General features: G+C 57.7%; 1 protein-coding gene across 1 annotated transcript in view; it reads left to right on the top strand.

The window, feature by feature from the left end:
• Positions 1 to 13,286, top strand: part of ITPR2 (inositol 1,4,5-trisphosphate receptor type 2) — a 317,220-nt gene that overhangs the window by 134,090 nt on the left and 169,844 nt on the right. Inside the window, 4 exon segments of the mRNA XM_055118479.1 lie at positions 1,444 to 1,695; positions 2,355 to 2,480; positions 8,324 to 8,452; positions 9,818 to 9,938. Coding sequence (XP_054974454.1) covers positions 1,444 to 1,695; positions 2,355 to 2,480; positions 8,324 to 8,452; positions 9,818 to 9,938 — 628 coding nt within the window.

Here is a 13,286-nt window from a genome sequence, read left to right as displayed (position 1 = left end):
GCTGCTCCTGCGTCCCCCCCTCTGCCCGGGAGCCTGACTTTGCACCGGGCGTCTGTCGTTCCCTTTCTTCCTTTCCGCGCCACCGTGAGTGACGTCAGGTGGCATTTGTCTTTTTTTATCGAGTTCTCTATTTCTTTTCCCTGAGACCCCAGGAGGGGAACAGAAGTAATTGGCAGGAAAGATGAAACAAACTTCCCTCGACTGAGGGAAGGAAGGATTTGCCTGGTTTAAGTCGTGAACACGATGCTGTAAAACTTGACCGACTGTGTAAGGACCACAGCGGCGCGGGCCCACGTGGGTGAGCTTTCAGTGAAGCAGAGTCTCCCCGCGGCCCCCCTGCAGGGCGCCTCCCTGGACGGAGGGGAATGACCGTTAGTGGGCCATTACCTGGGCAGGCTCTTCAGAGTCAGTTGGACATTTCAGAAAAACAGAACAATGAAATATTTTTTTTTTCCCTGTGGGTCGACATCGCGCGTGACTCAGGCAGAGACTGAATTGGTCGTGGGGACAGACGGCCGGGCGGCTCGTTGGTCTGTGCTCACGGGACGGCCCTGGGTCCAGGCGGCCACCAGCCACCACCTCCAGACAGTCCGTGGGCTGGGTCGCTCCAGGGAGTGATTGGTCATCAGTTCCCTTACGTTTGAGAATGGGGTGGTTCCTATAACGATGCGGTTCTTTTGCCCTTTTACTCTTCAAATTAATTTTTTCCTGGAAGTCCTGACATTTTGCATGTGAATTATTTGTAACCATTTCAAAGAACATTTTAAGCTCATCAGCAGAACCCATTGCTTCTTTATAGCCTCAGTTTCTCATTTCCTAGAAAGCTAAGAACTAATTTGATTCTGTGTTACGGTCCCAGAGAAAAGAATCAGCATAGGAGAGTGAAGAGCGTCTCAGCCCGCTCTGCTCTGTGTGTGGTGTGGGTGTTCCTGCGTGCAACACAAGTGCAAGTTACTCACAACATAGAACATTACTATGTAATACGGTTTTCATACATGTCCCTTCTTTGTGAACAAGCGTGAAATGTTGTTTCGTAATGAGCCAGTGTTGGCTTATTAATTCAGATACAATAGAGAAAGAGCATGCCGGTTACATTCCTCGCCAACATGCTTCCCACCGAGGCTAATGAATTGATACGGACAATAGACAATACAGGTTACAGAACCTCAGCAGATTACTACACAGAGAAACTTGCATTGAAACGGTATTAACAACTTAGGAAGGAACGTTTTCCTCCTAAACTTCCCTACATGTGAGTCCCCAAAGAAAGGGTGCAGTTATGTGACTCCTGCCGTCCGCCTCCTCGCAGCCCCCCAGCTCCTGCCGTGGCCAGGGGCTGCCTTTGCCCGGCCCACCGGTGTCAGTCCCGAGACACACGTGTGCCCGGCGTCCGGACACAGCAGCAGCCCCCGGCGCCGTGTGACTCTCTGGTTCTCGTTCCAGCTGATCAACGGCGGTGAGGACGTGCTGATATTCTACAACGACCGGGCGTCGTTCCCCGTCCTCCTCCGCATGATGTGCTCGGAGAGGGACCGCGGGGACGAGAGCGGCCCCCTGGCCTACCACATCACACTCGTGGAGCTGCTGGCGGCCTGCACCGAGGGCAAGAACGTCTACACCGAGATCAAGTGCAACTCCTTGCTGCCCCTGGACGACATCGTGAGGGTGGTGACCCACGATGACTGCATCCCCGAGGTGAGCCCGGCGGAGACACCCCCTGCCCAGCTTCCACAGAGCCCCTGTCTCTCGTCACGGCTGCGTGCTGAGGCGATACTTACAGAAGTTTGCGAAAGCATCAACAGTTATTTTTTTCCAGTTGTCCGAGACGGACAAAGCTGAGTTTCACGCCAGTCCCAGCCGCAGCTGGCTCACCGGGAGAGCGTGGGCACTTGCTCACGGTCAGGGTCAGAGTGAGGGATGACCTGCAGAGTCCAGAAGCTTCCTGAGCATGGAACAGCCTGCCCTCCCCGACAGGGTCGCTTGCCGGATGGGACAGCAGCTTTCCTGAGCACGCGGACCCACATTTTGTTCTGTTCAGGAATCATCTTCCGCCATGTCCTAGTTTATCATCTCTGCCGATAGGGCAGAGACCCATTGGAACCTGGTCACCTGCCAGCAGGACTAAGGAAGTTTCTAGAAATGTAGACCCTGAGCGTTTCTTTCTTTGGGTATATGGTGGCCACGTTTGTAAATGTGTGACACGCTGGCTAGGGTACAACACTGAGTTCTTATCCTGGGAGTGCGTCCTGGGTCCAGGACACGCAAACCAGGAGTTGTCGCGTGTCCCCCTGAGCTTGTGGTGGCTGTCTGGAATGGCCGTCAGCAGCGCTCTCTTTGGCTTGGCATCTGTGCAGGTGAAAATCGCTTACGTGAATTTTGTCAACCACTGCTATGTGGACACTGAAGTGGAGATGAAGGAAATCTACACGAGCAACCACATTTGGAAATTATTCGAGAACTTCCTGGTGGATATGGCACGGGTAAGTGACACTCCAAACTTACTGCTCTACGTGCACTGAGGTCTTCAGTCGATATTTCTTCTGTGCAGCGTCAGCCTGCGGACCCAGCCCTGCCGTCTGACCCTGTAGATCCAAGCCAGGAAGCACTCTGGGCTGGATGGTGAGAGAGGAAGCCCTCAGGGTGGCCGGCGTGGCACCAGCGTCAGCCTGTGTGTGCCCCTCCCGCTGACTATGCTGAGTGGAATTTCTGTAGCTTGTTTATCCCTCTCATAGTCTGGCCCACTGATGTGCCTAAAGCAGCACACGGGTGTTTGGTTTTAACATCCTTGCTTGTATTCTCTTATATGCATTCTCTGTCCCTCTTGGAGAGCCGGCAAGCTACCAAGAGCATCCCGCCCACACGGCAGAGCCTGGCAAGCTCCCCTGGGTGTATTCAATATGCCGAATACAGTAACAATAACAGATCTCATTCCCCTGACCCTGAAAGAGCCTCCAATACGGCACCATTGGGAAGGACGAGTAAAGAGAGGCTGCTAAAATCTCAGGGCTGGGACAAATGGAGATGTTACTGGCGCTCGCTCGAGCAAATTGATGAACAACAGGATGACAGTGATACAGTGACAGTTTATCACTCGGTGATACGCAGGGGTTACTCCTGCCTCTGTGCTCAGGGATCGCTCCTGGCAGGCTCAGGCAACCATATGGGTTGCCGGGGATCCAACCCGGGTCGACTGCATGCAAGGCAAATGCCCTGCCCACTGTGCTGTTGCTCTGGCCCCTTCTGGGGCCTGTTGACTCTGTCCAGGGAAGCCCTTTGGCCAGTGCCTGTGACCCGGCTGTAGTGGGAATGCAGGTATCGAGCACGGATGGGAGAGCACTCAGGAATCCTGACTCCCATCCTGGGCGAGTTGGAGCGGGGCTGTCTTCTCAGCCCAGGCCGGCTGCGTCTTGCTCTTCAGTCTCCCGGGGGCGGCCTCCCGTGAGTAACGTCGTGAGTGAAAGCGAGGTCACCTCCCTCTTCGACTCGCGTCTCTGCTCGGGCTGTCTGGAGGGAGGGCGGTAGGGGGTGGACATGTGGAGTCGGTTGGCATTTGCTAGACACTGTCCGGCGTGTATTTTTGTTCCGGTAATGTGGAATAAATGAAGAGAGGCAGGAAGGAATTCTCTGGGTAACAGCTTCAGTTCGCACATCTTGGCCCCTCTCATTCTGCATGCTGAAGTATAATGTCCAGAGCCTGTTAGTTTAGTTTGTCCTTTAAGGATGTTTCGTAGCTGCTGCTTTAAAGTTCTGGGACATGAGTTTCCAATAAGGGTTTTGCTAATGGGAGACAGTGTGTTGAGGACCGTTAACCTCTAACGGACACTGGTTGACCGTCAGGCCTGTGGTGAGAGCCGTAGCCCTGCGTTTGCCTCACTTTGGACGTATTTGGCGGAGAGGGCTGCGTGTCCCCGTGTTCCCGCCACCCCACAGCGTGGGGGCTGGTGTGTCCTTAGCTCGAGGTTCAGTGCTCGTCAGGGCTCTGTGTGTCGGCTTTGGTCTCTGCACACCCAGTCTCCTCATGTCTCACGCGTGGTGCATGTCAGTGGGATAAATAAATCAGGGACGGAAGTGGCAGAGTCATGTGCAAAGTGAGTTTGAGGATGAAGCGAGTGTGTCCCCAGCAGGCGGCTGAGCAGGCTGGCGTGAAATCAGTGGCCGGGAGCGGACTTGGTGGACACAGGGCGTTGGCGTAGAAGCAGTTATCTCTGGTCAGTCGGGAGCGGTTGGTGATTTCTTCTCTGTCCAGGGTGCGGGAGTTTCTCTCGCAGAGCTCCGGACCTGTCTTGGCTGTTCCGGGAGGGGCTGGTCAGTCTGTCTGCTCTGGGTCCTCCCTGCCGTCCCCCCAAGGGTGGTTTTCAAATGTCTCCTTCGCCGATGGCTGCATAGATGCTCTTGGCATGGAACACAGCCTGAAGACAGTCAGCAGAAACGGCTGGTTGGGGCTGCATCAAGGTGACGTCTGAGCTCATTGACTATCTCGGGTAAAATGAACCTGGCTCCTACCCTACCTCATCGCATGTAAGAGCGTAACTGGCAATAGACCTCGGGACGGACGTGAAAGGGTGTAAGTGGATGGCCGTGGGCTGGAGAGATAGTCCAGTGGTTAGGGTGCTCTCCTTGGCGTGCGGCCTCGCCTGGCTGGACCCCGGCATCACGTATGGCCCCTCAGCACCGCCAGGAGTGACCCCTGAGCAGAGTTTGGGGTCAGCCCCGAGCATTGCTGGGTCTCACGCATGTGCACATACACACACACCAGATTCGATGTCCAACCAACCCTCAAAGTTGTGAGATAAAAGGGAGTCGGGTGGAGGCTGTGGGTCAGCGGCCGAGGGCATGTTCTGAGCCCCAGCAGCAGCCGTGACCCCCACACGTGAGAGAAATGTTCAGTTTGGGCCACATACCTGTGGTTCCTTTCGGAGAGTGTAAATGTGTGTCCCGCCCCCCCCGCCATGGTAATACATGAAAAAATAGAAGTGCTCCATATCTTTTTAATATCTTAAGTCGTTTCACTTTCCCGGACTCTGTCCTTGGGAAATAATTAGAAAGGATACCAGGGGTTTATGGTCAAAGGAGTTCTAATAATAATAGACCACGGGGAGCAGTTTAAATATTTAATAATGGAGAAACGGTTCAATTAAATCATGAGACTGATGTTCTAGTTGCCGAGGTTTTGTAAAATAACCGAACGTGACGTATTGTCCAGATTGCAGCTGGGAGCAGTCTAGAGGGTGGGACTCATCCTTCGGTGACAGATGTGGACAGGATGTGGCCGAGTGGCCGCCCCCGCTGTGGGTCACGGCGGAACCGCGGAGTCTGATGATGTTCGGGTGCCGCTGGGTTTCGGGAGTCACGAGAGCTTGCGAGAGAGCCCCCGAGGGGGCAGGGCCAGGGGACAGAGGGTGCCAGGGTACCAGAGAGGCCAGGGCGCAGGGGCCAGCTGGGACTGCAGAGGGGCCCTGGACATGAGGTGGAGGGCAGCCGTACTCGGACCTCGGTGTCTGCGGAAGCCTTGGCCAGGAGAGGGTCTGCCCTGCTGCAGGGCTGGGCTGTCGTGGAGGTGGGAGAAGCCCCCGAGAGCCGCATGTGCAGTGACTCTAGACAGCAGCGGGGCCGGCCAGGGCCCACTTCCCACACTGCAGTACCCACATCTGGCCGTGCGTTTTTTTTTTTTTTTTTTTTTTGTAATATACACCAACTCTGAAAGTTAGAATAACAGTTTTGCACAATTCTTTATTAAAAAAAGACAGAACTTACATAAAAGACGAGAAAGGAGGAAATAACTGAGAAAATAAGAAGAATGATTTGTGTTTCTGGTTATGTGTACCTCAGCCCCTTCCAAAACCGAATTGAAGCCTGATGCCGCATTAGAAGGGCAGGGTAAACATCGCCTTTCAGAAGGAGTGTCTGGGTAATGACAGCACAGGGGAACATTTTATAGGAAATAATAACACAGGCGTAGTCTGTGCCAACAGATTGAAACTTTAAATATATATGTATTACACATGAAAAGTTAATTTCATGTGATGTAACTTTGAGTCATTTCCAAGCTTTATTGGAAAGAGGTGGTAAAAATAAATAAAGCGCGGGAAAAAGAAATCATATTTATTAGGCTCATTCCCCCCCAGAAAGGATTAGAAGATGCCAGGGAGACGGATGGCTCCTCATCCTCCTCCTCCCCACGCCTTTGTGGCAGTTTGGGAGACAGGCCTGAACCAGAACCATCCGCCTGGGCAGAAAAGTTACCTGGGAGATTACTTGATTTTCTTGCTTTTTTTGGAGGGGGGGTCACACCTGGCGATGTACAGGGGTCACTCCTGACTTTTCGATCAGAAATCACTCCTGGCGGTGCTCAGGGGATCATATGGATTGCTGGGAATCGAACCCGGGTCGGCCACGTGCAAGGCAAACACTCTCCCCTGCTGTGCTATCGCTCCAGCTCCTACTTGAACTTCTTTTTTTTTTTTTTTTTTTTGCTTTTTGGATCACACCCGGCGATGCACAGGGGTTGCTCCTGGCGGTGCTCAGGGGACCATATGGGATGCTGGGAATCGAACCCGGGTCGGCTGCGTGCAAGGCAAACATGCCCTCCCTGCTGTGCTATCCTTCCCGCCCCTACTTGAACTTCTTGTCCATATGCACTGACCAGTAAATTCCCATGTGGGTCTTTTCGGCTCCCCAGAGTTTTGAGGGAGCCTTGGTCTAGAAAGAGATTCCTGTTCTTCTTCCGTGTCTGGTTTCGGACCATCACAGCTGGCGGTGCTCAGGGCTTCCTCCTGGCTCTGTCCCAGGGGCTACCCCTCGGTGCTCAGGCGACCGTCTGGGCTGCCGGGGACTGAACCTAGGACGGCTGCTCGCATGTCATCACTTCACCCACTGTCTCTGGTTGCTCCCACCCCAGGAATGGCACTCGGCACTGCCGCAGCGGTCTGGAGCGTCACGGGTTCGAGTCCTGCTGTCCCCTCAGTGCCCATGTCCCCTCTGCCTAGCAGGACGTGCCACTGGACAAAGGAATCAATCCTACCTCATGCCCCTCTGGGGAAATCAGTTTTCTGTTCACCTGTGGCCACATTCAAAGCTCGTCCCCGGGCAGATTTGTCGAGCCTCCCCAGACGCCTCGTCCCCGGCTCTGGGACAGACTGAGGGCACCGACGCTCCTGGGGCGTCTCCGAGCCCGGCCTGTGCTCAGTGCCGGAATGACCGTCCCAGGATGACACCGTTTATATTTCCATTCATTTCCCCCTTCTCTGTAAAAGTGCTGTGGGCTGCCTAAGGGGAGGACGTGGTAAAATGTGTCCGTGGGATGGAGGAGAGACGGAACGAGCCCCGCGCGGGCCCCTCTGCACCGGGCAGAGACGCTTTTCCCGCGGCGCCCGTTGTCACGAGGCTGGCGGCAGCTTTGGCTCTCCTCGTCGTGCTTTTCTTGGTGTGGAAGCGTTGAGAGCCCCCGCTGGGCTGATGGCAGCTTTGGTCACCTTGTATGGACGGGCACACGGTGTCCAGGTTAGGGCCTTCTGGGAGACGTGGCACACGTTCCCCCAACCTGGGACTCGCTGATGCCACGGTCTCAGTTTCCCTCACCCTGAGTCCCTCCTCCCGCCAGGGTTTTCCTGGCCCTGGGTTTCTTGTCCCCTCACCCCTTTCCCGTTCCTGTCCGTCGTGTGTGGTAGCTTTTGCCGTCGGCCTCCCCGGCACCCTTGGGGACTTGGGTCCTGGCAGCCCAGCCCGCGTCTGCCCGGTGCCTCCCAGACACAGCTCAGGGCCTCCGTGTCCATTTCCCCCCGTCCTCTCTCCTTGCCTGGGCCAGTGGCTTCCCACAGCCTGGCGCCCTGCGCTCCGGCCGCTCTCCAGACAGAGCCCGCGCATGCGAAGGATGCTCAGGGCACCGGTGGGCGGGAAACCCCGTGTTTGAGGAAGGCCTTTGTCTTCTGCGCTGTCTCCTCCAGCCACCCGCGTGTTTGCGTGCCCGGCCTCGCGGGCACTAGGCGTGGAAACGTGCAGCTCTGTAAACTCCGCCCACTGGTTCTGAGCTTTGCTGCCCCGGGTTCTAGAGGCACGTAGACACGTCATCTCCTGCCCCGCCAGACGCGAGGATGGAGGGAGAAGGGAGAGGGCGAGGGTAGGAGGGACGGGGCCGGGAAGAGGGGCCCGCTCACCCCTGGCGGGAGGAGAGCTCGGGGGTTGGTACCTGAGCCAGACCCGTCCCGCTCAAGGTCTGCACAGCGGGAGGCGTGTTAAAGCAGCATTTCCGGGTGCTCCTGGGAAGTTCTGGCCTTGCGCTTCAGTGCCAGCCCGTGCCAGACTGACGCGGCCGGTCACCCTGCAGGTGTGCAACACCACCACGGACAGGAAGCACGCGGACACCTTCCTGGAGAAGTGCGTCACCGAGTCCATCATGAGCATCGTCAGCGGCTTCTTCAACTCGCCCTTCTCGGACAACAGCACCAGCCTGCAGGTAGGCGCCGCCGGCCGGCCGGGCCGTCCCCCGCACCCCTGTGTCACTGACCGCTCTGCCCCCTTCTGAGCTCCCCGAACTTCTACACACGACATTATTACGTGAGGGCTGGCCCTGGGGGACGTGGGCCCGCAGCGTGCCCAGGGCCAGTGTGTGGCCACCACGGACCAGGTGTGGCCAGGCCTCGGGGCCATCTCGCCGGTCCCTGCGAGAATCGTTCTGGTTCCTTCTATGCATGAGAAAAATGCTCTCACCTGTTCACTGACCCACCAGGTGTAGCGGTTCCCTAAGTGACGGCAGTGCTGACTGGGTCATCCCCGGGGGCAGCTTGTCTGGGAAGGATGAACTGGGATGTGGGGCCCAGATTTCCCCTCAGATACTCCTTTTTTTCTCTTTCCTGGTCACACCCGGCGATGCTCAGGGGTTCCTCCTGGTTTGCACTCAGGAATCACTCCTGGCAGTGCTCAGGGGCCCTGTGGGATGCTGGGAATCGAACCGGGTCGGCCGCGTGCAAGGCAAACGCCCTCCCCGCTGTGCTGTCGCTCCAGCGCCATCCCCTCAGACACTTCTGAGAGAAACACAGATGTTAGCACTTCCCCACACATGCTTACGACGCAATGGCTGCGTCTCCACACACGGGTGCTCTGACTCCACCGGTGGTAGCACGTCTGACGACGGCTCATGTACGGCAGTGGGAATTTTGTCTAGAAGGAAACGTCGGTGCCTGATTAGAGTACGATCTGTGACGTAGAAACAAAGTGATGTAACGTCACCAGGCCCGCGTCTCCGCACACAGAGACACATCACCCAAATCGGGGCGAGTGAAACATACAGACACCCGCAAGCACAGGAAGTGACTCCCTCGACGCTGTGGTGAGATGCCTGTTGGGTGTTCTGTGTCGGGCACTCTAGCGTCCCAGGGTAGCGCCAGTGAGTCATTTGGCCCACAATTCCCTGTCTCCTCTGTGTGCCCAGCCCAGGAGAACCGAGCCCAAAGGGAAGGTCAGCGCGACCGCCGCGTCTGTGTTTGGGAAAGAGCCTGAGTATTCCGAAATTCACGGTCTTGACTTCAAGTCCTACCCCGGGTTTATGGAGTCGAAGGTAGTTGTGCCAGGGCTGGAGCCACGCCCCGTGTGCTCTGATTCGTTCCTCGTGTACACGGTTCCGAGCACTGCCATGGGTGCGCGGGAGTCAAGGATGGTCCAGGTGCATCTGATGACTCCTGTGAGGACACAGTCAGCTTTAAAGGAGAGACGCGTGAAGTAGCGCCCGAACGGTGCAGAGGGTCCCGGGTTCGACCCCATGGGCCCTTTCGGAGGCTGTGTCGGTCCCAGGGAGGGTCACCGCCCGTTTGTCCTCTTGCAGACGCACCAGCCCGTGTTCACCCAGCTGCTGCAGTCGGCCTTCCGCGTGTACAACTGCACCTGGCCCAGCCCGGCCCAGAAGGCCTCGGTGGAGTCCTGTGTGCGGACGCTGGCCGAAGTGGGTGAGTCAGAGGGCGGACCCCCTCGTTCGGGCCTCCTGGGGCACCTTGGGTGCTTCGGGCCGGGACTGGGCGACACACCACGTGTGGTTTTGTGACGGCGAATGGAAAGTAAGCCCGAACATCGCCCGCCTTGGGTGGGGGGGGGGGGGACGCGAGTCATTCTGGGTCTTTAAGAATATTTTTAATTATATTTCTAAATTTAAATTTAATATTGCTTATGGCATTTCAATATAGCTCAGGGAAATTTTAAGAGAACGGGCTCAGCTTAATTCTTAGCTCAGATTTCATTATGGAATTATCTATTAAATAGCCTAGCCTATTAATATCTTTATTAAAAACTCCGATTTTCCAATTTGAAATCCATCATTATTTATTGAGGGTCTGTGACACACGGAGGCCTCAGAGGTGTTAAATTAAACGGGAGGCGGGCGGGGTTGCAGCCGCGGGAGGGTGGCGGGTTCGGGACTTCTTAGAGAGTGCTCAAGTTTGTTCCCGGGTGCCACAGACTAGAGTCCGAATACAGGCGGGGCTGGACCACAGAGAGACTGGGGGGCGGGGGGGCCCCCTCACTGCGCCTTCCTGGGCCTCGGTGGGACCCTGAGTTCCCTCCTCTCCCTCCCTCCTTCTCCTTCCTCCCTCCCTCCCTCTCTCTCCCTGTCTCCCTCTCTCTCTCCCTCTCTCTCATTCTCTATCTCTCTCTGTCTCTGTGCGACTCTGCTCTCGGCCCTGCTGGCCTTGCTCGGGGCAGTTGATGCCCCCTGTCCTTGTCCTGGCCATCAGGGCCAGCCCCGAGAGCTCACTGCGGGCAGCTGAGAAGCCTCCCCCACGCAGTCTCTCTCCCCGTCACAGACCCGCCTCGTTGCTTCCCTCTCAGCGCTGAGGAGACGCGGCATCTCTCCGTAGCTGGGTGTGGCGCCTTGGGCAGGCCAGGGGAGGCGCTCGCTGGGCGCTTGGGGAGGGGAAGACGGGCTGCGGCGTGAGATGGCGCTTGGTCATGGTTCCCGGCGGTGGTTTGACCCAAGTGATTACACATCAGTGTAGACATGGCCCCCTCCCCCTAGTTTGGGGCCACGCTCAGTGCTCAGGCTGTCCTGCTCTGTGCTCAGAGTGGCTCCGTGCAGTTCTGCGGGGAGCGTTTGTGGTGCTGGTGCCTTGAATTGGGTCCCCTGACGCAGGGCGTGTCCTCACCAAGCCCTGTCCAGGCCCTCCGGAGTTTTCCATTAATAAAATGTGATGCACGTTGTTATGGAACCAGCTAAAAAGCAGGTGTCCCTGCCCATGGCTGGCCCCGAGGCCCCCGTAGCCACAGCGCCCACTGGTTCCCGGCGGGGGGTGGGCACGGAGAGCCCCGGCTGGGCTGCCGCCGGCACCCTCGGTCCAAACAGCCTTTGATTCCAAGGCTGCTTCTCCCCGATTCGTGCTTAGTTTATTTTGCTTTTCTGTTTTGGGGGCCACACCCAGCGGTGCTCAGGGCTCACTCCTGCGGCAGCGTTGGAGACAGAGCCCGGGCCGGCTGCATGCAGGGCCATGGCCTCCCTCGGAGCGGGTGAGGTCACTGCGCCACACTCTCCCGCCGGCCCTGGCTGCCCTGCTCGCGTCTCCCTGGCCCCTCACTGTGCCTTCCTGGGCCTCCGTGGGACCCTGATTCCCTCCTCTCCCTCCCTCTCTCTCCCCCTCCCTCCCTCTCTCTCCCTCTCTCTCTCCCTCCCTCTCTCTCTCCCTCTCCCTCTCCCTCCCTCTCCCTCTCTCTCCCTCTCCCTCTCTCTCTCCCTCTCCCTCTCCCTCTCCCTCTCCCTCTCCCTCCCTCTCCCTCTCTCTCCCTCTCCCTCTCCCTCTCCCTCCCTGTCTTTCCCTCTCCCTCCCTCTCTCTCCCTGTCTCTCTCTGTCTCCCTCTCTCTCATTCTCTATCTCTTTTCTGTCTCTGTCTCTGCATTTGTCTCTCTCTGTGTCTCTCTCTCCCTGTCTCTCTCTCCCTCTCTCTTATTCTGTCTCTCTGTCTGTCTCTGTCTCTGCATTTGTCTCTCTCTCTGTCTCTCTCTCCCTGTCTCTGTCTCCCTCTCTCTCATTCTCTCTCTGTCTCTGTCTCTGCATTTGTGTCTCTCTGTCTCTCTCTCTGTGTCTCTCTCTCCCCGCCCCTCTCTGTCTCTTTCTTCCTCTGTGTGAACGATTGCCACCTCTCAGCATCTTTTCCATTTTTATAACCTTTGGTTCAGACTTGTTTGTTTTCTTGGGTTCAGATTCCTGCGTGGAAGCTCTCGACCCTGGGCCCAGCTCCTCCCCCCACTCCTTCGTTTGCTACCTTCCTCTCACCGCTCGCTCGAGCCCTGCTAGATCCCGAGGGGGAGCGAAGCTGCCGTCGGGGCTGGAGACGGGGTGGGGGCGGGCCGGTCAGCTTGGCCCTCTGTGGCGCCAGGGCTGTTGGTGGGGGATCACGCGCCCCGACAGGACACGGGGAATGAGCACTCCTGGGCCCGGGACAGAGCGTGGCTTCTCAGCAGGCTGGGCCCGTGTGGCGGCCCTCCCCACGTTTGACCGGAGACGGGGTCGGACCCCGAGGCGGCCACACCCCGGCTTCCCCCCGGGGGACAGCTGCTTGGTGGTCAGCCCCGGGGCCAGGGGAGGGGCCCAGCCGAGCCCCTTGCGTCTGCGTGATGAACCAGGGCACCCTCTGTGGCCCCTGGGTGACATCCTCAGTCGGCCCCCGCCGACCTCCCTCAGCCGGGGCCGGCTCAGCCCGAGAGCCAGATCCGTCACTCAGCTCCGCAGGCTTCCGGGCCTTTGCACTCTGCACTCCGCACGCGGCCCGGGAAGCTCATCAGGGCAGCTTCCGGCTTCCTCCCGGCCCCCCAGCCCCACACCCCTGGGCCCCCCGCTCTGCTTCTCCCTCGCGCCCCCTCTCCCTGGCTCCCATCCCTGCCAGACCAAGCCTGGGCTCATCTCCGGGAATTTGCATATCCCCTTCCTTCAGATCCTCCTTCCCCAGACTGCGTGTGGTTAGCAAGGCTGAGCTCTGTGAAGCCTTCCAGAACGTTCTCCCACGGGGCCCTGACGCCCCCCCCCCCCACACCCGCTCTCACGCTCTCCTCTCCACACGGACCGGTGTTTAAAGCGCCTCGTCTGCCTGCTGGTTGCTGCTTCTGTGCCCGCTCCTCCCCTAGGACGGGGACTCCTCACGCAGGCAGGCCCTGCCCTCCTCCCCCCTGCCAGGGCGGCGACGGCCTGGTGTCCCCTGAGTAGGTTGGTGCTTCTCGCCCTAGGATTTTGCAGTCTGTGAAATTTGGACGTAGAAAGGTTAAGTGCAATGTGGTGCAGTGATGACATATGGCGGAGACGGATTTCAAACACACG

Source organism: Sorex araneus, chromosome 10, assembly GCF_027595985.1.
Source record: "Sorex araneus isolate mSorAra2 chromosome 10, mSorAra2.pri, whole genome shotgun sequence".
Classification (NCBI taxonomy): domain Eukaryota; kingdom Metazoa; phylum Chordata; class Mammalia; order Eulipotyphla; family Soricidae; genus Sorex; species Sorex araneus.
This window is presented reverse-complemented; position numbering and strand designations above follow the sequence as displayed.